Genomic DNA, 25,574 nt, shown 5'->3' on the forward strand with positions numbered 1-25,574 from the left:
GTGTTTGATATTAAATAATGATTGAATGACTACAGATATCTACACTGGACAGTTCTAGCAAGTACATGGGGAGCTGACAGGACTTGTCTGCTCCAGTTTTACAGGGCGTTTGTGCGATCTCGGCTCGATTATGGGTGCTCGGTGTATGGGTCCGCGAGGCCTTCTTACTTAAAGATTTTGGACGTTGTCCACCATGACAGGGCTTCGGTTGGCCACTGGGGCATTCCGAACTAGCCCCATACCAAGCCTCTGTGCAGAGGCAGGTGAACCGCCACTTCATATGCGGCGACGGCTACTTACGGTACGCCAGGCGTATAAAACTTTGTCCACACCATACACATCTGCATACCATACCGTTGCTCAGCCTCCTCTGGCACGGTTATTTCATAACCGGCAACGTGCGACGCAGCCCTATGGGATTCGCGCACAGGATTGTCTCTCTGCGATGTCTATGGCTGGTCTTCGTGTTTTACGTCGCGGTTGGAGCAGATCTCCACCTTGGCTCCTCCGGAGACCCAAACTTATTTTAGATTTGACTCGTTTTAAGAAGGATGGCACGCCAGATTTTACATTCCAGTCACTGTTTTTTAACATTTTAGATGTGCATCACGGTTTCACTGTCGTTTACACTGATGGCTCCAAACAGGAGAATTTCCTTGGCTGTTCTGTGGTGTTCCCTGATCATGTTACCCGGATTCGCCTCCCTGCTGAATATACCGTTTTCGCAGCGGAGCTCCACGCGATCCTGAAGGCACTGGAGCTGATGCATCGTGTTCGGGGCGATCGATTTCTTCTCTGCTCCGATTCTCTTAGTGCCTTACACTGCAGAACCTATACCCAACTGAGGAGATGGTCCAGCTGATATATGACCAACTATACTTGCTCCAACGGCGGGGTAAAGAGGTATCCTTCTGCTGGGTGCCTGGTCATGTCGGCATATGGGGGCAATGAACAGGCTGATCGGGCTGCCGAGGAGGCCTGCAGAGAGCAGGATGTGGTCCAGTGTCCTATCCCCTTGTAGTCGGTCATTGCTGCACTCCACAGGAAGTGCATGGAGTTGTGGGAGGACGAATGGCTGGCGGTGACGGCCAATAAACTGCGGTTGGTAAAGTCAACCACTCGGCCGTGGCGTTCCTCCTGCCGGTCGCTCAGGCGGGAAGAGGTGGTCCTCACACGTCTTCGGATCGGGCACTGTCCTCTCACACATAGCTTTCTATTACGACGGGAGGATCCTCCGTTTTGTGATGCTTGTAGTGTGCACATCTCTGTCCGGCACATTTTAACAGACTGCATTTTTGCCGTGATGCACGGGCAGAAGCACAAGTTGATGGGGATCTGCCTTGTGTTTTAGCTAATGATGAGTCGTGTGTGTCTAGGGTTTTTAAGTTTTGTGACGTGTCTGGACTCTGGCCTCAACTTTTAGGCTGGAGGTTTTAGTGTATTGCAGAGTGGCTGCTCCTCTCCTTTTTTCTTTGTGGTCAGCCAGCCACTTCCATCTGCTACATTGTTTTAGCTCCCTCTATCATTTTCTTCCTGTGTTGTCCATGTTTTACTGTTGACACCCTGCTTCATCCCACGCTTCGGTGTGGATGAGCACATATTTTTCAACGATTGTTACCCGTGTTTTATGTTCCGTTTTATATTCCTGTTTTCTTGACACCCGTCTCCCTATGTTACTGAACGGGCGCTGAAGACCTTGCTGTCGTGCGCCCAAAAACCCCTCTACTACTACTACTACTCTAGCAAGATTGGCTTTCACTACCAGAAAGCTCAAGGAAGTCACTGTTTCCCACACTGGCAGACTTAAATTATATACACACATGCATTCATACATGCAGAGCTTATTCTTTGAAAAGGAGAAGGTTAGAGGAATCTGGTTATTTCGCAAACCGCGTATGGTCACACAGTGCGTTTTCTCTTCCCAACTACTCAAACAGGAATTCTTGGAAGGGAGACCACGCTCTTACCGCGAGCCACTTCTGCGGAAATTTAGAGAACCGACATTTGTGGCCGACTGCAGAACGATTCTACTGCAGCCAACGTACATTTAGCGTAAGGACCATGAAGATAAGACGAGATAAATCAAGCCTCGTACGAAGGCACATAAACAGTCGTTTTGCCCTTCGAGTATTTGCACGTGTAGCAGGAAAGGATATGACTGGTTGTAGTGAGCTGTACTATCCGTCATGCACCGTACAGTGGCTTGTAGAGTATGTACGTAGATGTACAAATTGAGCTTAGACAGCCATGTTTCGATGTGTTTTAATTTACATTACTACTGACGCCGCACAATACTGACCATACGACCTCTCATAGACGATAGGTTCAGGAAAGGCAAACCTACGAATAAAGCATTTGTAGACTTACAGAAAGCTTTTGACAGTGTTGACTGGAATGCTTTCTTTCAAATTTTCAAAGTAACAGCGGCAAAGCACACAGAGCGAAAGTCTACTTGCAATTTGTACAGAAGCCAGATGGCAATTGTAAGCGTCGAGTGACATGAAAGGGAGGTAGTGGTTGAGAAGGAAGTGGGACAGGATTGTAGCCTATTATTCAATCTGTATATTGAGCAAGCAGTAAAGGAAACTAAAAATTTGGAGTAGACATTAAAGTCCAGAGTGAAGAAATAAAAACTTCGAGGTTTGCCAATGACATTGTAGTTACAGGGTCACAATTACTGAACTGTATGAAAGAAAAACCGTAAATTAGTTACAAACTACGACGTGCACACACTTTATTCAACATGCAAACGTCACTGCAGATATACGGACTTAGGTTATGACATGTTCTATATGCCTGCCATCATTGGCAATGAAGTGGCGCGGACAAAAGCGAAATTCTGCCTGATTCGCTGAAACGTCGGAACATCGATGTTGTTGATGACCTCCTGAATGGCTGTTTTCAGCTCAGCAATGATTTTGGGGTTATTGCTGTACACCTTGTCTTTGATACAGCCCCACAAAAAGGAGTCGCATATGTTCAGATTCGGAGAATATGGCGGCGAATCAAGGCCGATGTCAGTGGCCTTTGGGTACCCCAGAGCCAGAATGCGGTCCCCAAGGTGCTCCTCCATAATATCAAACAGGCTCCTGTTTCGATAGGGTCGAGCTCCGTCTTTCATGAACCACATATTGTCGAAATCAGAGTCACTCTGGATACTGGGTATGAAACCATCTTCCAAAGCCTTCACGTTCCAATCGGTAGTCATCGTGCCATCAAGAAATACCGCGCCCATTATTCCGTGACTAGACATTGCACACCACACAGTCACAGAAACATCCCAACTGCAAAATGAGGATTCTTAGTCCCCCAAATGCGCCAATTTTGCTTATTGACGAACCCATCATGTGCAAATGGCAACAAGGTGCGTGTGCATGCACATACTAATTCCCATCATGCCCCACGGCCAACCGTACAGTTTCAACGTGCTAATGCAAATCTTTCAGAAGTATTGACTATTTTTTTCATATAGTTCAATAATTGTCACCCTCTATGTTAGAGACAAAAGAGTACTTGGAAGAGCAGTTGAACGGAGTGGACGGTGTCTTGAAAGGAGAATATAAGGTCAACATCGACAAAAGCACATCGTGGATGTGGAACGTAGTAGAATTAAATCAGGCGATGCTGAGGGAATTAGACTAGGAAATGAGACACTTAAAGTAGGATGTAAGTTTTGCTACTTGGGCAACAAAATAAATGATGGTGATCGAAGTAGAGTGAATATAAAATGTGGACTGGCAATGGCAAGAAAAAGCGTTTCTGAAGAAAAGGAATTTGTTAATATCGAGTATAGAAATAAGTGTCAGGCATTCTTTTCTGAAAGTATTTGTATGGAGTGTAGCCATGTATGGAAGTAAAACCTGAATGATAAACAATTTAGACAAGAAGAGAACAGAAGCTTTTAAAATGTGATGCTACAGAAGAATGCTGAAGATTAGACGGGTAGATAATGTAACTGATGAGGAGCTACTGAGTAGCACTGGGGAGAAAAGAAATTTGTGCCACATCTTGACTAGAAGTAGGGATCGGTAGATAGGACGCATTCTTAGGCATCAAGGTATCACCAGTCTAGTACTGCAGGGAAGCGTGGGGGGTAAAAATCGTAATGAGAGACCAAGAGATGACTACAGTAATCAGATTCAGATAAAGAGGCCTACACAGGATAGAGTAGCATGGAGGGCTGCATAAAACCAGTCTTCGGACTGTGGAATGCAACAACAGCGTTGACATATTACCTGTCACGCTGTAACAGCTTCAGACGAAGGAAAATAACGGAATATTTGTGTATGACTCAAGATTACATTCATTGTTTCGAATAATTACAAGTACTCGCATTTGGACTGAAATACAAATAAACGAAAACCTCTTACATAGGAAATTTAAAACTAGGCTTGAAAAATGTGTTTAATCAAGTTGTTCTGTCACTGTTTTCGTGATCTAATTTTTAGTGTGATAATCGTGTTGTTGCTGGTTTCATTCTGATCATTACGAAATAACACGACAAATTCAACAATAGCGCCAGCTGGGAGACCTTGGCTTCATGGGACAACATTTCTCGTGTTTGATAACGATTATACGATTGTTTTTCGCACTCTGATAAGTTTGTCAATCGACCAACTATTTGCATTGCAGGCAGAAGAAATTATCAATTGCTATTTTATATGTTTTCATCACAGTCGTATCACATTTTTACAGATCTCCATCGGTGTTTTCGATTTCGTCTTGGAGAAAATGATTTTTTGTCGGTCTACGAACGTATCTCACTCTGTTAATTCATTCACGTCAAGTAAAAGCTCTTTCTTGTTACTAATAGAATGTATAACAGTCACTGCAAATCAGTTTTGGAAGTAAATACTGTGTAGCATTTAAGGTTAATGATTTAACTTGGCAATGTTGCACCAGAAAGCTGATTACAAACGGAACAACTTTTCGAGCATAATAATTCCTAACTTTAAATTTTTCTGGCGAATGTTTTCAGGTTATATACGTTTTTAACTTTGTTCCCCACATTCTTAAAACGCTAAGGCGCTTGGAAGCAGGTCAGTATATATGCAAACTATGAAGATATTCCTCAGCAACTTGCTGTCTCTGTGGAAGTTAAAGAAGAAATTAGAATCACTGAAAATGTGTAAAGTGTCTCCATTCGAAAACATCAGTGTGCCAGATTGCAATGAGCTATGAAGATGAAGAAGAAAGCCTCTTGTAAGTCCTCACCTGTTATATGGTGACAGTGAGTTGACGTTTCATATCTTAGAAATGCATACAGGCAATGGGTTTTAATTCCAATAAATGGTGAAGATTTATTCAATATGGAAGGCAATACATGAATGACAGACTCTCCTTACAGGGAAACTGAAGGCAATTACTAGTTTCTCATGAATGTATCGCAATTTTCTTTGAAGTCCGAAGTTCCTGAATTTAAAGCTGCGACTTTCTATTATGTTTTCAATATTTATATTTATGTATCTTTCCAATAAAGAGTTTTCATAGTAAAATAATCTTATGGTGATTTTCATTTCTTGTTACAGTTGACAATTATCTATTGTAAGCGTCGCACTGCTGTTTGTTTTTTCAGTGCAAAAAAGGTTCTTAATTTGTCAAGTTTTCTCAGACTGTGAATCTAGATGTAAAGAATAATGATTTGTGAAGAGTTTTTGTACTTCAGCTGCTACAAAGGAACTTACAGTGAGTTTACCAATCACAGACAAGTTGTAATTTCTCTTTCTTGGAATGTGTCTATTCATGTACACAACATACACTTATGGATGAATTGCAGCAATATAAACGACAAATTGCGCTGTCAGAGCTACAAGTGGTGCTAAACTTGAACTCAGTCTGGCACACAGTTTTAATTTGCTTCATATCAGCACACACTCTGCTGAAGAGTGAAAATATTATCTTGGGTGCTAAACTCAGTACTTTCTGTACATTTGACCAAAAACAACATATATATTTAACAACATAAAAACAATTCTAATATTTACATGGTGTAATGATAGTTATGGTAGTTATAATGTATATAAACTTCTATTTATAAATGAAACATGATTAATGTGAGTTGATAGAATCCAAATTAACCTGTCAATAACAAACATGTCATTATGTAAATGACAGAAGGGGAGAAAGTTGAATTTGACGCAGCTACGAAATCACATTTGCACAACTAGACACCTAAATGATGGTGACATGTAGGAGGGGATTAGCAATTTTGAATAGAAATTTGATTAGAAATTTTGATTATAAATGTCCATTAGTTGCTATACACATGGAGGTAGATCCTGTAGATGTTTTATTGATTCTTGCATGTTGTATCTGCAATGAAGCAGTGTGATTCATTTGAAAACTGTGTTGTGATTTATACAATATCAATTTCTGTAGGAATCTTCTTCAAAGACTTACCTGCTAGTTTCATGTAAAGCACAAATAAAGCAAATAACAAAGAGATTTTAAAAACTTTTTATTTTTCTTGGTTAAACTTCTATAAAATGAGAATATACTACATTTACACAAACAACATTCTATACTGTTCTTAAGTACATATGGTGATCATCTAACAGGGTTATTGCCTAAATTGATATGTTATGTCGCATCTGAACAGACTTTTGGTCATCATGCCACAATTGATAACAAAAATTGTATATGTAAATTAAGATCCATTTAAAAGGGAACTTAAATCCAAGCAATACACAGTATACAGACAATAGTATTTTCAATATTTCTGTGAGTGAGAAAATGTTTTCCCATAAATCCTTCTGCTGCAGATAAAATGCATTATTTATATCATCACTTTGCTGAAAGCTTTGGGATGAGATTTGGTTGCAATTTTAAATTAACACACACTATGTTTAAATGACCAAATAAAGTAATCATTAAATACGATTTTACATAGTAACTAATACTTTACTTAACATCTGAAATATATGTGTCTGAATGAAAGAAGACTTTGGGGTTATACCTCTGACCAAAATGAAAACATGAGAAATAAATCTATTGAAATTTCTCCAAGAAACAATTATGATGGACTATTTGTTAGGAAGCATGTTTATAAGGAAACTGCTTAGGTAACATGTACAGTCATAATAAGGAATGGGTAAATTTTGAAATTAAGATTTAACTAATCTCACATGTAATGAATCTTATCTTCTAAGAATTACAGCCCTCAAATTAGTATTAGGATAAAGTGATTGAAACTTGTAACAACGAATTTGTATTATACAATTAATTTACATTAACTGTCTCAATAGAGAATTATCATATGAAAAGCAATATGCATTCTTGATATAATTCTATGCTATTCTATTTAAATAGTTAACAGAGTTTCACAGTATCTGATTTTTCAAAATTTTGAGCTCCTAATTTTAACTCTCTTGACATTTATAGCAATTTCATTTAATATTAATGTAGTTCTGCTCATGTTAGCATTTTGTAAAGAAAGAAAGTGGCGTGATGAGCAAAAGTGCTTTTGCTACCCACTAGTCTGAGCTCACCTATTCTGCTTGGTTTGGAAAACAATTAAAGCACATTATAAATATTGCTGACACCAAACACAGATTTATTCACTGTCCTATACTAACTTCTGCACAATTTCATCTTTTAAAAGTCTCCAGCTCATAAACAAGTAACGACCCTGTTTCAGTTTTCATACCTCTTACTGTTGCTGGATATTCGACACTCAACATTCACTGTTTACATTTATTAAGTACACTGTTTTTAGTCTATAGTGATTTCTGTTGTTTAACAATACTTTACACGGATATGCCATCAACATGAATAAAACATAAATTAAAGGGACTGTTACCTTTATTGCTGCTCTACTCGTCTCTTACAAAAGGAATGAAGCACCACTTATTAACACCCCTACATAAAATATAAGTACAAACATCAAACACACATTCTCATTTAAGCTCGCGTAATTATTGTTATTGTTAGTGACGAATATGAGTACTTATTAACAATGCTGAGCACTAGACTGAAGCAATGAGTAACATGTCTGATAATGGTAATTAATCTGGACTACAACGATGTCATGTCTGACACAACATCAGCAGTGATTGGCTAAACATGTTCTGGAGTGGACTGGGCTCATTGGTCCACTCTCAGCCATGTTAGCTAATCACTGTCTACCCTATTCCTTCAGGTACTAATATACTACAGGTACTTAAATCTGACCACTACAGTATTGCTGTATTAAAGCTAATTCACCATCGTCTTTCCTGCATTATCGATCGAGTATTATAAACAATTCGTCCAGAGCTGCTATCGTGCTTGTAGTGTAACAAGGAAAGGAACTTTGACAAACTGTTTTTTTTTTCATTGTCATATTGTTCTTCATTACACCGTTTTTGTTGAAAAATAATAGTTTCGCACTTGTTTTACTATGGTACAATGCACATGTTCATCTCATTAGATATAAGTACAGAAATGAGATTAGAGTACACGACATGACAAAATATTTACATTTTATAGGAGTATGTCGAACTAGTATTCTAAATGAACTTGATGAGATTTCGGATGTCATCGTATCCGTGAGCGTTTCGGGTAAGGTTTTTAAAAGAATTACGCACAATTACTGGATGTTACCTTTGTGGACTATCGCATTATTTGCTCAGAAGTTTGGCATGTGTAAGCAAGGAAGCGTGCAATTTTAATGTGTGTATGTAGTAAACGACGAAGAATAGAGGACTTGTGTAATGTCTCTTTAACATTTATGACAAAAAGTGGTTGTTATTGTCTTCAGAAAGAGAACGAGCCAGGAGCAGAAATGTAGTACCCATAACTTTGTGGGGATGATGGTACTATTACGAGCTTCAGTACTTTTCTGGCGGGTTTTTGGAGTTTCTACATCTGATTTGAAACATCGAAATATCTTAAGAAATATACAATATACGAAAATGTTAGTCCAAAAAGAAAAAAAAAGTATTCGTACCAAAGGGGAACCTAACGTAGAGAGTTCAGCTTTTTTATAACTAGTTGTCTTTAATGGTGAATCGTACAACTGATTACGTTTCCTAATAGAAATCCACATTTTTATTGCAGCTTCAAATTTTGATCACGCTACATCCGTTGGTTTTGTCCGTGTATTTTTCTTTAATTATTTAATAAAATTCACTTCTTTCGAAATCTATCACTCCGTAATAAGATCTGGCGCAAATAAAATTTCACTATTATTTCTCTAGTCCTCTCTCGATATGTGGATTTGTGTATCCATAAACATGTAAAGTCTCTACTTCCAGGCAAAATTAAGGACAGCGGTGCAGATTTAGTTGTTTCACGATCTCACTATATGACTGTTCTCATAGAATACCCTAAGCCTTCACTGTTCAACAAATGTCTCGGAGGTCTGCTTAGATATATTTTATTAGTGAACATGTAAATAATACCACACAATCTGTCGTCCAGTATACCTCATTATATCTGCAAAATTATTCTACGTCCTCCATCATGGGAAAATGAGAAAGCAGAAAATTATTTACGCAAACGGGACATATGTCGAATGAAAGGTGCACATTTGCCTTTCATGGAATGCGAACATGTACAAACTATCAGGTTTCTAGTATGAAAAGTAAAGTTTGTATTACGTCAATATGAATGGTTTGTAAGAACAATTAGAGCACCAATCATTACTCAAGGGTCACTTTAATAGAACTAATTTTACTTAATGATAGACTTTTCGTATGATTCATACATTAGCGGATATTTTGATATCTCAAGCCAAACCATTCAATCGGAATTGGACCTGGATGTTCTGTTAGACAGAACCTTTGAAATCACACGATACTTCTGCAATACATCGTCTATATCACACTATTTATTGGCCTAGAAAAACGTTCAGAAGCGGAAAGAGGTGCAAGATATTGGAACAAGTTAACATTACAGGGGACGAAGGTAAATGTACAATACGTACAGGTACTAAGAACGAGGATTAAGAATGGAAGACCAAGTACGAAATACTCGGATTAACAACAGCGTAATGCAAGGGTGTCGTCTTCCTGCTTTATTGTTCAACCTGCGCCTTGAAGAAAAACGACGGAGCTAAAAGGAAGGTTCAGGGCTGAGGGTGAAATTCCTGGTGCAAGGATATCAACTGTAAGATTCACTGATGTTGCTAGTTTCCACTGTGAAAAGGGCTTCAGAATTACGAGAATGGTTGAAGCGAATGAGCAGTGTACTGAATAGGATACGGATTAAAAGGAAAGCCAAGAAAGTCTTAAGTGATGAGGATAAGTATAGCGATAAACTGACCATGAAAACCGAGGGCTACGTAATAGACGAAGCCGAGAAATTTTGCTGCCTTAGAAGGAAAATAACGCATGATGAGCGAAGCAAGGGTGGGGGGGGAATGGCAAATGAGAGTATTAGTGGCAAAAAAAGTCTACTTGTGTCCAAAGAAGGTCTTAATTTGTGTACAGAACTGTACAGAAGTGAGTCATGGACCGAAGAAAACCGAAAAAGGAGAGAATCGATGCATTTGAGATACTGCATTACAGAAAGATAATGAAAATTAGGTCGACAGATAAAATAAAAAGACAAATTGGTTCTCCTCACAGTCGGTGAGCATATGAGGAATATCCGAAAAACACTAAGTAGATGAAGAGACAACGCTATAGGATACGTTAGAAGACATCAGACTTACGTGGGATGAGAGCATTCAGTTGAGGGTAAGAGTTGTAGGGAAAGACAGAGGTAGGAGTACATATAACAAACATTGAATACATTGGGTGTGTATAAGTTGCTTTCGAAATGAAGAGATTGGCACGCGAAATCGTGATGGACCTCACTAGTGTCAAAAGACTGATGAAAAGAATATAAAACGGTTCCGTATGTGGATTTAAACATAGTTCTGATAATACATAAAAACTGTATGGAAACAGGTACTGCATAAGGCAAGTTGTGTGTTCTTCACTTCAGTTAGGATACTTGAATTGCTGGGCTATGACGGACCAAATACTCAGGTTTGGACGAAGATAGAGGAATGAAACCAGTTGCGCAATTTCCTATCTTCGCACATTCATCGTCAGGGATGCAGATTGAGGATCAACGTCCATTCCAAGTCGTCAGAGAAGGAGCAGAAGAATGTGTGATTTCTTTTCTTGATTCGCACACTACAGGAAAATGTGCGAGGCAACTCACCACAACTGAAGGGTCTTAAAGCTTGAGACTGTGATAGTTAAGAAGGAACTATTGAAGGCTGAGGTTCAAGTTCTTGTCCAGCGCGGAGTTCTGAGAGACGGACCAGACACTCAGGTTTGGACGAAGATAGAGGAATGAAACCAGTTGCGTAATTTTCTATCTTCGCAAGTTCATCGTCAATATGGAAGGGATGCAGATTGAGGTTCAAAATCCAGTTCAAGTCGTCAGAGAAGGAGCAGGAGCTAAAATCTGGATCACGATGTGCGAGTAAAATTAGTCACGTCATTATGGAACTTGGCATGTTAATCATTACAAGGGAGGTGAAGTGATTAAGATTGAAGGTACAGTCCATGAGGAAGACCTCAGAGACAGAGCAGAAGCTCGAATTTTGACACCAAAAGGGGACGGAAATCAATGCATCATTTTGGGTCTTCACACATTAATAGTCACAAACGATGGTTTGGAGATTGAGGTTCAGTGTCCAGTCCCCCTCGAAACTCTCAGAGGCGAAACAGAAGTTTGGATGTGGACAAGAATAGGGGACTGGTACTAATTATGTCTTCAAGAAACAACAGTTAAAGATTGACGTTAAAAGTCCAGTCCCTAGTGAACGCCAATTCCTTAAGGCTGAATATGCTCACAGTACTTGCTGATGGCGTTGTAATTCTGCCAGGGATGGCAAATGAGTTGGAAGAATAGCTGAAAGTAATAAACAGCGGTTTTAAAAGAGGTTATATAGTTACCATTGACAAAACTAAAGAAAGGTAATGGAATAAAGTCGAATTAAAGCAGGCGATGCTGAGGGGTCACATTAGGAAATGGGACTGTGTGAGTCCCAGTAGTAAAAGTTGTGTTTTATGCTGTTTGGAACAAGGCAGTGAAAATATAAGATGTATACTGGCGGTGACAAGAAAAATATCAATTTGTTAACATCAAATACAACTTTAAATGTTAGGAAGGCTTTTCTAAAGATATTTGTCTGGTGTGTAGCCTTGTTCGGAAATGAAACATGGACGTCAAACAGAACAGGAAATAAGAGAACAGAAGCTTTTGAAATGTGGTTTCACAAAAGAATGCTGTAAATTAGATGGGTAAATTGAACCGCTAATGAGGAGGTGCTTAACCGCATTGGAGGAAAAATTTACCGCACAAGCTGACAGAGAGGATCACTTGATAAGACACATCCTGAGGTACCAAGGAATCCTTTATTTGGCGATGGTGAGCGATAAAAATTTTGGAGGGAGACCAAGTAGATGTAGTTTCTGGTAGTTATGGAGAGATGAAGAGGCTTGTGCAGGATATAGTTGCGTGGACAGCTGCATCAAACCAGTCTTTGGACAGAAGACGAGTAACAACAGACAACTTATTTCTTATTTCCAAGCAAAGAAGTAGATCTACTGAAGGGTGACTAGTGCTGCTAGTGCTGCAGGAAACGTAGAATCAGATTTTGAGAAGTCAAGATTCTTACAAAATTTGAGTACTTCAGAGAAATCATTAAACTAGTAGGCAGACCAGTGAAGCAAACAACGCCAGATCCCAGAAGACAGAGCCCTCCAAGAATACCTATAGTATAAAAATTAAGATCCAATAATGTGAAAATTAGGCACTATGGAACAGTTATCAAACCGTAAGCGCTCTACGCAACGAAGTGCATTGCTACACTTAAGGTGAAGACACAGAAAAAAAAACCGGAGAAAAAACAGAGTAGCATACTTCGAAAAATTCTATGCACTTCATATGAAAATAGCAACAACAAATTAAGATATAACAAAGAACTCTATAAAAAAGTGCCAAATCCTCGCAGTCTGGAGAGGGCAGATCAGTTTGTTTGGGCATGTGGAAAGAATGGAGTACAGTAAAAATTTTTCAATAATATTTCAGTAACGAAAGGACAAAAATCACTGGATCAAAGATACTAAAACGAATTAGAAGAGAGTGCTGTAACTCAAGAAGATATTCAAAACAGAGAAAAATTTTGCACCAAAATAAACAAAACTTTAAAGTTTCACAAGAAAAAGAAAGGAAACCTGTAAGAAAATTCATACAGGAAGAAAAATAGCAACAGAATGGAAAAATGGGGAAAGGATCATAATTCAGAAGGACAACCCCTTTGAGTAATTTTTTCATATTGTCCACAGTTCGTCGGTTTCAGCACAAGAATAAGAAGATAAAATAAATAAAGCGATTACATGGCTTCGCCAATATTGAGATCATACGCCAAGCACTCCGACTGAACAAGTATCGTGAAATTATTTATGGAGACAGCGAGAAACCTAAATCAGGCTCACGGGACGGGGTTTTGAAATCAAATCCTGCCTATTGTGATTCCACTGTCTCAACTGTTGAGCCCTCTCGCTGAATAAAAATGGTTGTATTGGAAGTTCAAAAACTTAGCAATCGTCTAGTTTGAGGTAAAAATGTAGACAGTATCCTGTAAGATACAAGTGAAAGTGTAGCAAGTGACAGTATTATAAACTGCAGATTCATTGCCAAAAGCAAAAAAGAAAAAAAAGAACGGAAGGAGAAGGAGATTATAGTGAAGGAGAAGGAGCCAATAAAAGATGAAGATATGAAAGAAGGGCAGATATAATTAAAATAATCCTAATAATGGAAGAGGTGACGGACTGGGAAATGATCAAGGGAAGAATTTGATACAGGAGAAGATGCTGGCGAAGGAAGGGAAGAACTGATGCAAGAACAGGAAGAGAAGTACTTGATGAAGGAGAAACGACAAGGAGTTGACTGTGAACAAGGAGATGAAGAAGAAGAAGAAGACGAAGAAGAAGTAGAAGGAGAAGAAGAAGAACAGTGATATCAGTCTTGCAGAAGTACCACAAGTGCCTCCAAAGATATAGACTGGAATAATGAAAGAGACAGAATAACGTATATATACGAAATAATTTACATATTTATGCTGCATTCTTGGGTGAAAGAAAAGGGTACTGTTTCGACACCTGGCCCAATGAAAACCTTGGTTTAGAGGAATGAACTGGCTATAGAATATGTTCATAAGATTTTTTTGACAGTAGTTGAAAGATAGTGAGATGCTAGCTGTGATCTGCATTGCAGGGAGGGCGTGATAGAGGATTTAGTTATATCAACCTCCAGCGGAGGTGACCATGAGATTTGCGTTGTAAAGCATCGACACCACAGCATTTGGCCGTCTAAGAGCTTCAACAGCTCGTAGAACTGTTTTTTTAAAAAACTACAACATTAACATCCAATAAACAACAGACTATCACTAACAATATGAGGCCAGTAAACGTATGTACACAGTATTTACTAACTTACTTTGCTATCACGCTGGCTTCTCAATAAACGTTCCAGCTGTTGAAAAACATAAATTTCATCGATTGCATGAAAAAAAAAACGAAGTTCCAACAGTAATAGGAATTTTTATATATTTCAACGTTCAGGGGAGTTTGTGAGTTACATCACTTGTGCACAGGTTTGCCAATAGAATTTGCGATGAATTTGTCGGATTTGGGTAATTCACAACTGCTAGAGATTACCGCATTCCGTATCTTATTGTCGATATGTAACATGTGTAGATAAGACGATGGAGGTTCTTACAGAATACTTGTTTACATTCTATCAGGTTCTGATTGAAAATTGCTGTTTCAGAGAAGTCATTATTTTTTGTTTACTGCACAGCGAATCACTGACAATTCTCCCTCACCAGTGGAATTCGTGGCCATGTATCTCCAATATTTCTAGCAATTAGTTTACATGTTACACCTAGTATTGTCGGTTGTATACTTAGAAACGTAGAGATTATTTGTATGCTTTACAAAAATCGACATTCATATTCATTTTTAAAACACTAATTGCTAAACAGATATTCTTACGATAAATTTGTTTTGTCATTTTCTCGAAAACCTAATAAGCTACTAATGGAATTAAGAACGTTACATTGTTTCATAAAATTTCATTCTCTGTAATTTTTTGTCTTAGGAAAATACTGTCAAAACAGACGCAATAGGGTTTCGGTAGGCTTTTTCATATTTAATTCGTTTGCGTCACTCGACATACAAGGGTAATTCACAGCTGAGCCATTGTTATTAGACTGTAGTCTCCAACATGCAGCTGTAAGACTGATTTCTGCGAGGTGCAGGAAGATTTAGTAGGCACACAAAGTTCACAGTGACGTACCATCCATCGAGGAGATCTAAGTCATCATTCCAAGATGATGGGGATTTCGTGATAGTTATACATTTGGTGTAAGTGGTAAGAGATCCACAACTTGTAGCGTTCTATCATGCAGTGATCAGGTGAAGTAGTTACTTCTTGTAAACATCCCTAAAGCATGTGGTTCATGAGCAAGCTCTCACGGAATGGTTAAAGTTCCCTATGAAGGTTTGTGATGGAGTAGGCATAGTTTGTTCTGTTTTAGCTCTACTGAAACAGAGTCACTGTCTATGACGGGTCCGGATACAGTCCTGTCAGTGACTAATAGGGAATTGAAATATTTTATTCTGACGTTTACTCAGCTAAGGGAAGAACTAGATGCTGTTCAGGTGCTACACTATCGATTTCAAAAACCACTTGTTTGTGCGAAACTTCACTGAGGTGTTTTTTGTTTCACAGACGTTAGAATTAGGGGATTTAAATCACGTACGCTTACATAACACATAAAACCAAGTAAAGTGAGAGATGAGAAGGTAAGGGACTTTTTCCGGTTTTTTCGACTGGTGCTATTGTGCCTGCTACCTGAAACCATCTGCATTCCATATAACAATTTAACGAGCTTCGAATTCCAGGATACAACTCCTGGGGACAGCTGTAGAAGTAAGTACAAAATGAAGTTGAGAGAGTTATAGAGAGAATGTTAGCAACTTTATCGAAATGAGAGGTACAAATCGCATGTGACCACCAAATCTAATGAAAGATACATTCTTAAAGGAAATGATCATGAGATACATAAAAACTGGAAATAATAAGACCTATATGTCGTTAAATAATAAGGTAACCTAACTGTCTCAGAATGCAAGAAAATATTGAAGTTATAAGTCTAAATTCATATTAACGAGAAGGAACTAATTACATACAAAGCGCAAAGTGTCCTAGAAATGTTTTTCAGGATAGTACCTTGTTATAGCCTGGTTTCTCTTATCTTTTACGTAACATTTCTGAAAACTGAATGATAACCATCTTACAGGATTCGTAATAAGTCCAATCTGAAACATAAGTGGAGATCGTGACAGTTAAATGAACAATGAGTAAAGAAGATACAATGAGACGTACTTAGAGTAGTTTGCCTAAAGTGTAGAAGCTTGCCAGCATCTGTTATACAATGAATTTGGTGTTTTAGACCAGTCTTTAGAAAATGCTACAGAGACTGACTATGAACTGGATGAGACATCATTAGATTTTTTTTTTGTTCGGTTTAGGGGGTTCTTCTTGGAAATGAGACATCTATTGCAGTTAGTTTTGAAGTATTCATAATGGCGCAAAGCTATTTTCCAGATTACTTAACATTTATTATGAGGAGTGTTGCAGAAGAAGTCTACAGCGTTACGTATTTAACCCCCCTCCCGTTTATGAGTGAACTAAATTTGATTTTTTTATTGTATCATCTATGGCCTATTTGGGACATAGCTCATTAAAATGACCAAAAAGCCGTTGCGCTAATGCCTGATGGACCAAATAACTACAAAGTTTGTTACTTGTATAGAGATGTTAAAAAACCATAGTGAGGAATGGGATTGTGAGATACGTGACACATCGAATTCGAGGTGCTCACAGAATGGACTGGACGTACATGCTTATATTTTTACTCGTTTAGCTAACCCAGCTCAGAAATAGGTAGCAAACTGCAATGTGGACACCAGGTACAGTTGAAGACACATCATGTTTCCCTCGTGCCATCATGCAAACGTCTCCACAAAAAGCCACTTGATGATATTGTTGGCCAGCTAGTAGCTCACGAAGTTCGTGTGGCTTTCTCCTAATACCAAATGAATCAAGTAACCATTAATTTTATTCCATTTGTGGAAATAAGACCCTAATACTCTCATCTGACAGAGTCCTCAGAATGGATTACCTACAAGTTGAATTTTCTATCACAAATGCTTACGTTCTGGGCTACTCATGACTGCTGGGTATCAGGGCTTGCAGTGGAGGACAAAGGCGGTTGGGAATGGTTGCAGACTCTTCGCGCCATGTGCAGGCTGTGAGGGCAGGTCTTCGTCAACATTTATTGGGCCAACGTGAGACAAAGAGGTTTTATAGGCATGTTTTCTAATGGCAAATGAACTATCACGTTAGTTCACATTTGAAGACCCTAAAAACTATTTGAGTAATGACAAAAAATTTTGAGGGATCCCTGATCGATCCAAAAGGAAGTATCCACATATAAGACGAACCATATTCCGTCGAATTTTGAGACACATTTACTTTCAATTTCCGTCTATATTTCTTGGTTACCCAATTGAGTAGATATGTTTGAGGAGGAGTAACACATCATTCAGACTATGTTAGGCCACTATGCAGAATATGGATGGGGGTCGTTTTGAGCTACTGGTTGGTAAGTGTGTAAGAGAAACGTTTTATGGGATTTTTTTAAATACCAATTGGATCAAATAATTACCATGTTCGTACCATATGTAGAGATCCAAAAAAATGTGAGGGATGGGTAATAATCTTATACGATCAGTGATACTTAAAATTATGAATGTTCACAAAATGGACGAACCATACATGGTCGAACTTTGTGACGTATTTGCTTGAAGTTTGGGACTATACTGGTGGGTTGGCCAGTCGAGCAGTTGGTCCCGTAATGATCCAGTCGAATGATGCATACTGTAGGGCCTCGCAGGACTGGAGAGAGTCCACTGGCGATAGGTAGACTGGTCCACGTGGGATATGGGCGGAGGTCATCTTGAACTGCGAGTTAGATTGCATGTGTCTTTTTCTTAATACCAAATGCATCCCGTAAGTATTACGTTTGTTCCATATTTGGAGACTGGAAAGACTAGTTTTACGCAAAATAAACTTAAAGGATGTCTGATAAATCCAGATGAAGGTGTCGTTAAAACAGACTAACCATACACAGTCGTATTCACAAAATACGACACTTTTGCTTGCAATTTGGGACTATAGTGACAGGTTATCCAACTGTGCATTTGGGACTGTACTGACTAGTTGTCCCAACGCCAACAGTGGGCAACGCGCTGCACTGCAGAACTGGAGGCGGCCCATTGACGACATGTGAAGTTCTCTATGTGTGATATGGTTAAAAGTCTTTTCGATCTGCTGGCAGGCCAGCATGTAGCAGATGGTAGTAGATGGATTTCGTGGGATCATTTTCGAACTCCAAATGGACCAGGTAACTGTCATTTTTGTTCCATGTCAGGAGATGATATCAAAATCTGAGTTATGAGTAATGAACTTGTTGAATCCCTGATACAACCAACTAGAGGCTTCTGCAGAAGACACCTGCAATACAAGTTAATTTGCTTGCAAGTTGTACCTGTAGTATCCAGTAATCCAGTTGAGCATTTGGACCTGCCTATCCTGGCAAGTGGATAGTGCGGTGTATCACGCAGACTGGAGACCCTCAAGGAGGAATTACAGACCTCCCAAGTCATGTGGACGTCTCCACAAGGACTGCAGGTGAAGATCTTTTTGAAATGCTGGATAGCCAGCGTGTAGCACGTGTTTTTAATGGGGCTCTTTTCTAATATCAAACGGATTAAATAACTACCACGTTTCTTCCTTATTTTTAGATCCTAAAAGATAATGAGTTACAAGTAATGAGCTTATAGCATCCCCAATAGTTTCAATTGGATATATCCACAGAATGCACCTGTAATACGCAGTGTAAAATTCAGTTACGGTTGCTTGCACGTTGGGCCTGTACTAGCTTCTGGTCCAGTGCAGCAGTTGGCCCTGTAGAGGCTGGTGACCCAGTCGAGCAGTGGGCACTGGAGTGCGCCACACGGACCAGAGACGGTCGAGGAACAGTCGTGGTCCCTTCACGTCATGTGGAGATCTCCGCGCAGGATGCGGGTGAAGGTCTTCTTGAACTGCTGGTTGGCCAGCGCGTAGCAGAAGGGGTTCATGGGGCTGTTGGCGTAGCAGAGGAAGTAGGAGAACATGAAGAGGTGCTCGTTGGTGCAGGGCGGCTGCGCGCAGAAGCCCTCGACGAGCGCCAGGATGTGGTACGGCGTCCAGCAGGCGACGAACGCCCCCAGGATGAAGGAGATGGTGCGGAACGCCTTCCGCGCGCGGTTCTCCGACTTGGACTTCTGGCGGCCCGACGACTCCTTCTTGCTGGAGCGCCGCTTGCTGCCGCCGCCCTTGAAGCGCTTGCCGATGCTGCGCACGAAGTCGCGACGCGAGCCGCCCCCGAGGATGAAGCTGCCCGCAGTGCTGCCGCCGCCTCCGCCGCCCCCGCTCTCCCGGGCGATCACCGTCGTGCCGCCCACACTGCTGCCAACTGCGAACAGTCAGAGGATCGGTCACAAATCCACACATATTATATAAAATGGCCAGATTTCAACCAAACTCGATACACGTACAACTTTAATGTCTGTGAAGAAGCACTGTGGAAATATGAACCATCTACATCTCAAAGGGGTGTGAGTGGTGGTCAAATAGAAGCTTAGGTCACGACATCATAATAGCAGTATTTGAGAAAGATGGCGGTCAGCGACTCGGAAATAACTTTACAGTTAATTTCAAACCTTTACGAGACTTTTCCTAGCTGACACCCACCACAAAATGTTGGAAGGAAACAGGTTCATCGTCATCGTCTTCTTCTTCTTCTTCTTCTTGCGTTACGACCTCTGTAGGACCACGGGTAGCCCCTTCATGGACTGTATTCTCCTTCTCCCAGAACCTCTTCATTCTGTCTCTTCGTCTCTCCCGCTGTTCTTCCGAGATCTTCAGTGTCCGTTTCTCCTGTCGGCTCCACTGGTGACATTCTAATCTTTTTCTGTATTCTTCTCTGTCATTGATCTCTGGCATATTGGTCATTGTATATTTGTTCCTGCAACTTTCCTTTCCTTCGACCTTGATCCCCAATTCAAACGAGTCCTTCCGAAGTTCAACAACCCACTTCGTTCCTGTCTTTCCCCTTGTCCTCCCTGTTGTTTCCTACACTCTCTTCGTCATTCTGTCCATACTCATCCTAACTACATATCCAGTGCTATTTCATGTCTTTCTGTTGTTATAAGCGATCCTCTGTCCCACATTTCTGGGTACCTTATTTAAGTCTCACTTACTATTGCTATGTCGTCTGCAAAGGCTAGGCAGTTCACTTGAGCCCTGTTGTCCTTTTTATCCCCCACATGGGTCTCTGGTATTCCCATTTCCTCGTTTATTGCTCTCCATTGCCTGATCACTTCGTCCAGTGCTATATTGAACAACAATGGTGACAATCCATCTCCCTGTTTAACACCAGTCTTGATCTCAAATTCTTCTGACCGTGTTCCTCTGAATCTCACCCTTGCTTTTTTTTGTTTTTTTTTTTTTTGTTTGTGGTTTTAGGGCGCAAAACTTCTATGGTCATTAGCGCCCAGCCCGTGACGTAGGAAACAGGAAAAAAACGAAATTTAAAATCAGCAGCAAGGGGAACAAAGTCATAAAATTTGAGAAACTAAAGGCAGAAGGAATGCTTAAAAATCCACTATAGAAAAAAAAAAAAAAAAAAAAAAAAAAAAAATCAAATGACTGACGTCATTTCACTGTCACTAATAAACTGTAGAACGCGGTCAGCTGAGCGCGTGTCATCTGCTAAAATCAACGATAGATCAGGTGATAGCTGTAGACGGGAGCGTAACGGATTAAAATAGGGGCATTCAATTAAAAGGTGTCTGACCGTCCACAGCTGAGAGCAGTGGGGGCAGAGTGGGGGAGGATCACCGCTTAAAAGATGTCGATGGCTAAAAAGACAGTGCCCTATCCGGAGTCTAGCTAAAATTACCTCCTCCCGACGACGCGTTCGGGAGGAAGAGGTCCAAGCGCAAGGAAGGGCTTTCACTTCCCGCAATTTATTGTGGGGAAGTGTTGACCAATGCGCATGCCATAAATGAGCAACTTGGCGACATAAACCGCTCCGTAGATCGGTAAACGGAAGAGACTGAATAGCTGGCCGAGGAAGAGAGACTGCAGCCTTGGCCGCTATATCGGCCGCCTCATTCCCACAGATACCAGCGTGTCCCGGGAGCCAGAGGAACGCCACTGAGACGCCCTCAAGGTGGAGCAAGCGCAGACAGTCCTGAATCCGGTGGACCAGAGGCTGCACAGGGTAAAGAGCTTGGAGACTTAGGAGAGAGCTGAGAGAATCTGAGCAGATTACGTACTGTATCCGCTGATGGCGGCGGATGTAGTGGACAGCCTGGAGAACAGCGTAAAGCTCCGCAGTATAAACCGAACACTGGTCGGGAAGCCGAAAGTGATTTGGGGTGTCGCCAACAATATAGGCACTCCCTACACCTAACGATGTTTTCGAGCCGTCGGTGTAAATAAATGTGGCTTCCGTCATTTGTGCACATAGAGCAGCAAATGCCCGGCGATAAACAAGTGTTGGGGTACCATCCTTGGGAAATTGACAAAGGTCACGGAGCAGGCAGATCCGGGGACGGAGCCAAGGCGGTGCTGTACCCCAAGTTGTCAAGAAGGTTTTAGGAAAGCGGAAGGAGAGAGAATGGAGCAGTTGACGGAAGCGGACTCCCGGGGGTAGTAGGGAGGAGGAGCGGCCTGCATACCCGACATCAAAGGAGGTGTCGAAAAAAAGGTCATGGGCTGGATTAGCAGGCATGGAAGACAGATGGCTAGCATAACGACTCAGAAGGACTGCCCGCCGATTGGACAGCGGAGGTTCAGCAGTCTCAGCATAAAGGCTTTCCACAGGGCCGGTGTAAAAAGCTCCAGACACTAAACGTAATCCACGGTGGTGGATAGAGTCGAGACGCCGAAGAATAGACGGCCGAGCAGAGGAGTAGACTATGCTTCCATAGTCCAATTTCGAGCGCACTAAGGCGCGATAGAGGCGGAGAAGGACCACTCGGTCCGCTCCCCAGGAGGTACCATTCAGGACACGGAGGGTGTTAAGGGAACGCAGACAGCGAGCCGAAAGATAGGAAACGTGGGAGGACCAGCACAGTTTCCTGTCAAACATAAGACCCAAGAATTTAGCGACGTCGGAAAACGGAAGGTTGACAGGACCTAGATGTAAGGAGGGCGGAAGAAACTCCTTACGTCGCCAAAAATTAACACAAACGGTCTTACTGGGTGAGAAACGGAAGCCGGTTTCGATGCTCCACGAGTGGAGGCGATCGAGACATCCTTGAAGACGTCTTTCAAGCAGGCTGGTCCGTTGAGAGCTGTAGAAGATCGCAAAATCGTCCACAAAGAGGGAGCCCGAGACATCAGGAAGGAGACAATCCATAATTGGATTAATGGCGATGGCAAACAGTACAACACTCAGCACGGAGCCCTGGGGTACCCCGTTTTCTTGGGAGAAAGTACGGGAGAGAGTAGTGTTCACCCGCACCCTAAATGTGCGCTCTGCCATAAATTCGCGAAGAAAAAGGGGCAGCCGGCCTCGAAAGCCCCAAGAGAACAGTGTGCGGAGGATGCCTGTCCTCCAACAGGTATCGTATGCTCTCTCCAGATCAAAAAATATTGCTACCGTTTGGCGTTTCCGGAGAAAATTGTTCATGATGTAAGTGGAGAGAGCAACAAGATGGTCAACTGCAGAACGATGCTTTCGGAATCCGCATTGGGCAGGTGTTAAAAGACTGCGGGATTCCAGCCACCAAGCTAAACGGTAATTCACCATACGCTCTAAAACCTTACAGACACTACTCGTGAGAGAAATGGGGCGATAGCTAGAGGGGAGATGTTTGTCCTTTCCAGGTTTCGAAACGGGAACGACAATAGCTTCCCGCCATCGCCTGGGAAAGGTACTGTCGGTCCAAATTCGATTGTAAAGGCGAAGGAGGTAACGCAGGCTATGGGTTGATAAATGCAACAACATTTGGACATGGATACCATCCGGTCCTGGGGCGGAGGAGCGAGAAGAAGAGAGGGCATGTTGGAGTTCCCGCATGGAGAAAACAGTATTGTAGCTTTCGCGATTTTGAGAGGAGAAAGCAAGATGTCGCACTTCCGCTGCACGTTTCTTCGGGAGAAACGCTGGCGGGTAATTTGAAGCGCTCGAAATCTCAGCAAAGTGCTGACCCAATGAGTTAGAAATTGCGACGGGGTCCACTAAGGTATCATGCGCGACAGTGAGCCCAGAGACCGGGGAGAAACTAGGCGCGCCTGAGAACCGTCGAAGCCGACTCCAAATTTCCGAGGAGGGAGTGAAGGTGTTAAATGAGCTAATAAAGAATTTCCAGCTTGCCTTCTTGCTATCGCGGATGACGCGACGGCATCGCGCACGGAGCTGCTTATATCGGATACAGTTTGCCAAAGTTGGATGGTGACGGAAAATGCGAAGAGCACGTCGCCGCTCACGTATTGCGTCACGGCATGCCTCGTTCCACCAAGGAACTGGGGGGCGCCAGGGCAATTCGGAGGTGCGTGGTATTGAACGTTCCGCAGCTGTGAGAATAACGTCGGTAATATGTGTGACCTCATCGTCGACGCTGGGAAAGCGACGGTCAGCGAATGTCGCTAGAGACGAAAAAAGTGTCCAATCGGCTTGGGCAAACTTCCAGCGTCGCGAGCGCGTATATGGCAGTTGAGGCTGCAGTCTAAGAACACATGGAAAGTGGTCACTCGAGTGTGTATCATCAAGGGCGAACCATTCGAAGCGCCGAGCTAGCGGAACAGTACCGACCGCAAGGTCCAAATGAGATAAATTTGTCGTGGAGGCAGACAAAAATGTGGGGACCCCAGTGTTGAGGCAGACTAGATCCGCTTGGTGGAAGACGTCTAGCAATAGTGAGCCACGTGGACAAGGATGTGGAGAGCCCCAAAGCGGGTGGTGGGCATTGAAGTCCCCAACCAGCAAATAGGGGGGTGGAAGCTGACCAAGAAGATGAAGGAGATCAGCTCGTGCCATTGGTGTGGACGATGGAATGTATACCGTACAAAGAGAGAACGTGTATCCAGAAAGGGAAAGACGAACGGCGACAGCTTGGAAGGAACTGTTTAAGGGGATTTGGTGATAATGGAGAGTATCGTGGAGCAGAATCATGAGTCCTCCATGGGCTGGAGTGCCTTCAACAGAGGGGAGGTCATATCGAACGGACTGAAATTGAGGGAGAACAAAGCGGTCATGGGGACGGAGCTTTGTTTCCTGAAGACAGAAGATGACCGGCGAGTAGGATCGTAAGAGGATCGACAATTCATCCCGATTGGCTCGAATGCCGCGGATATTCCAGTGGATAATGGACATAGGGTGAACAGAAAATGGAGGAACGTGACCAAGGGTGCTGTCAACTCAACGACTGCTCAGAGCTTGCGACCGACAGCATGGAATGGCATTCAGTCGAAGGCAGAAGATCCTGATCCATAGGTTGGTCAGGAGCAGCTCCAGCCACCAAGATCGGCCAGTTGACCGGCCACCAGCAGTGCGCCTCGGCGACACAGAAGACGGCCGAGGGCGATTTCCGCCAGGTGGTGCTGTAGATGGGACACGCCTTGGCGGAGAAGGAGAGGAACTGTGTTTCTTCGTAGCCTTCTTGGAAGTATGATGTTTAGATGAAGGAGGAACCGATGGTTGTGAAGTTGCGGTACGTAAAAACTCTTCACGAGAATGCTCTTTTTTCGAAGACTTGGCGTCTGACTTTTGGGCTCGAGATTTAGCAGAACCCGACGAAGGGTGAGCCATTGAGTGGGCAGGCGAAAGTGGTGAGGTTGAACGGGCGATCTTTGCGCTGGCCGATCTGACGACCGTGGTACTAAAGGTGAGGTCGCAAGTCTGCGTGGCCGCCTCCTTTGTTGGCCGAGGAGAAGCAAGGACAGTGCTGTATTTTCCTTTCTGAGGCACAGTGGGCTGTCGACTGGCGAGTAACTTTCGAGCAGCAAAGGTCGACACCTTTTCCTTCACTCTTATTTCCTGGATGAGTTTTTCGTCCTTAAAAACGGGGCAATCTCGAGAGGAAGCAGCGTGGTCACCCATACAGTTGATGCAGCGAGGGGATGGAGGTGGACAAGCACCCTCATGGGCATCCTTGCCACACGTAACACATTTGGCCGGATTGGAACAGGACTGGCTGGTGTGATTGAACCGCTGACATCGATAGCAACGCGTAGGGTTTGGGACATAAGGGCGAACGGAAATTATCTCATAGCCTGCTTTGATTTTTGATGGGAGTTGAACTTTGTCAAATGTCAAGAAGACAGTGCGGGTTGGAATGATGTTCGAGTCAACCCTTTTCATAACCCGATGAACAGCTGTGACGCCCTGGTCAGACAGGTTGTGCTGAATTTCTTCGTCAGACAATCCATCGAGGGAGCGTGTATAAACGACTCCACGCGAGGCA

The 25,574-nt window shown here is 42.1% G+C and overlaps 1 protein-coding gene across 1 annotated transcript in view; it reads right to left on the reverse strand.

The window, feature by feature from the left end:
• Positions 1-19,106: 19,106 nt before the first annotated feature.
• The window catches only part of LOC126428410 (5-hydroxytryptamine receptor 2A), a 164,525-nt gene continuing 158,057 nt past the window's right edge, over positions 19,107-25,574 (reverse strand). Inside the window, 1 exon segment of the mRNA XM_050090333.1 lies at positions 19,107-19,570. Coding sequence (XP_049946290.1) covers positions 19,107-19,570 — 464 coding nt within the window.

Source organism: Schistocerca serialis, chromosome 12 (assembly GCF_023864345.2).
Source record: "Schistocerca serialis cubense isolate TAMUIC-IGC-003099 chromosome 12, iqSchSeri2.2, whole genome shotgun sequence".
NCBI classification, from domain to species: Eukaryota; Metazoa; Arthropoda; class Insecta; order Orthoptera; family Acrididae; genus Schistocerca; species Schistocerca serialis.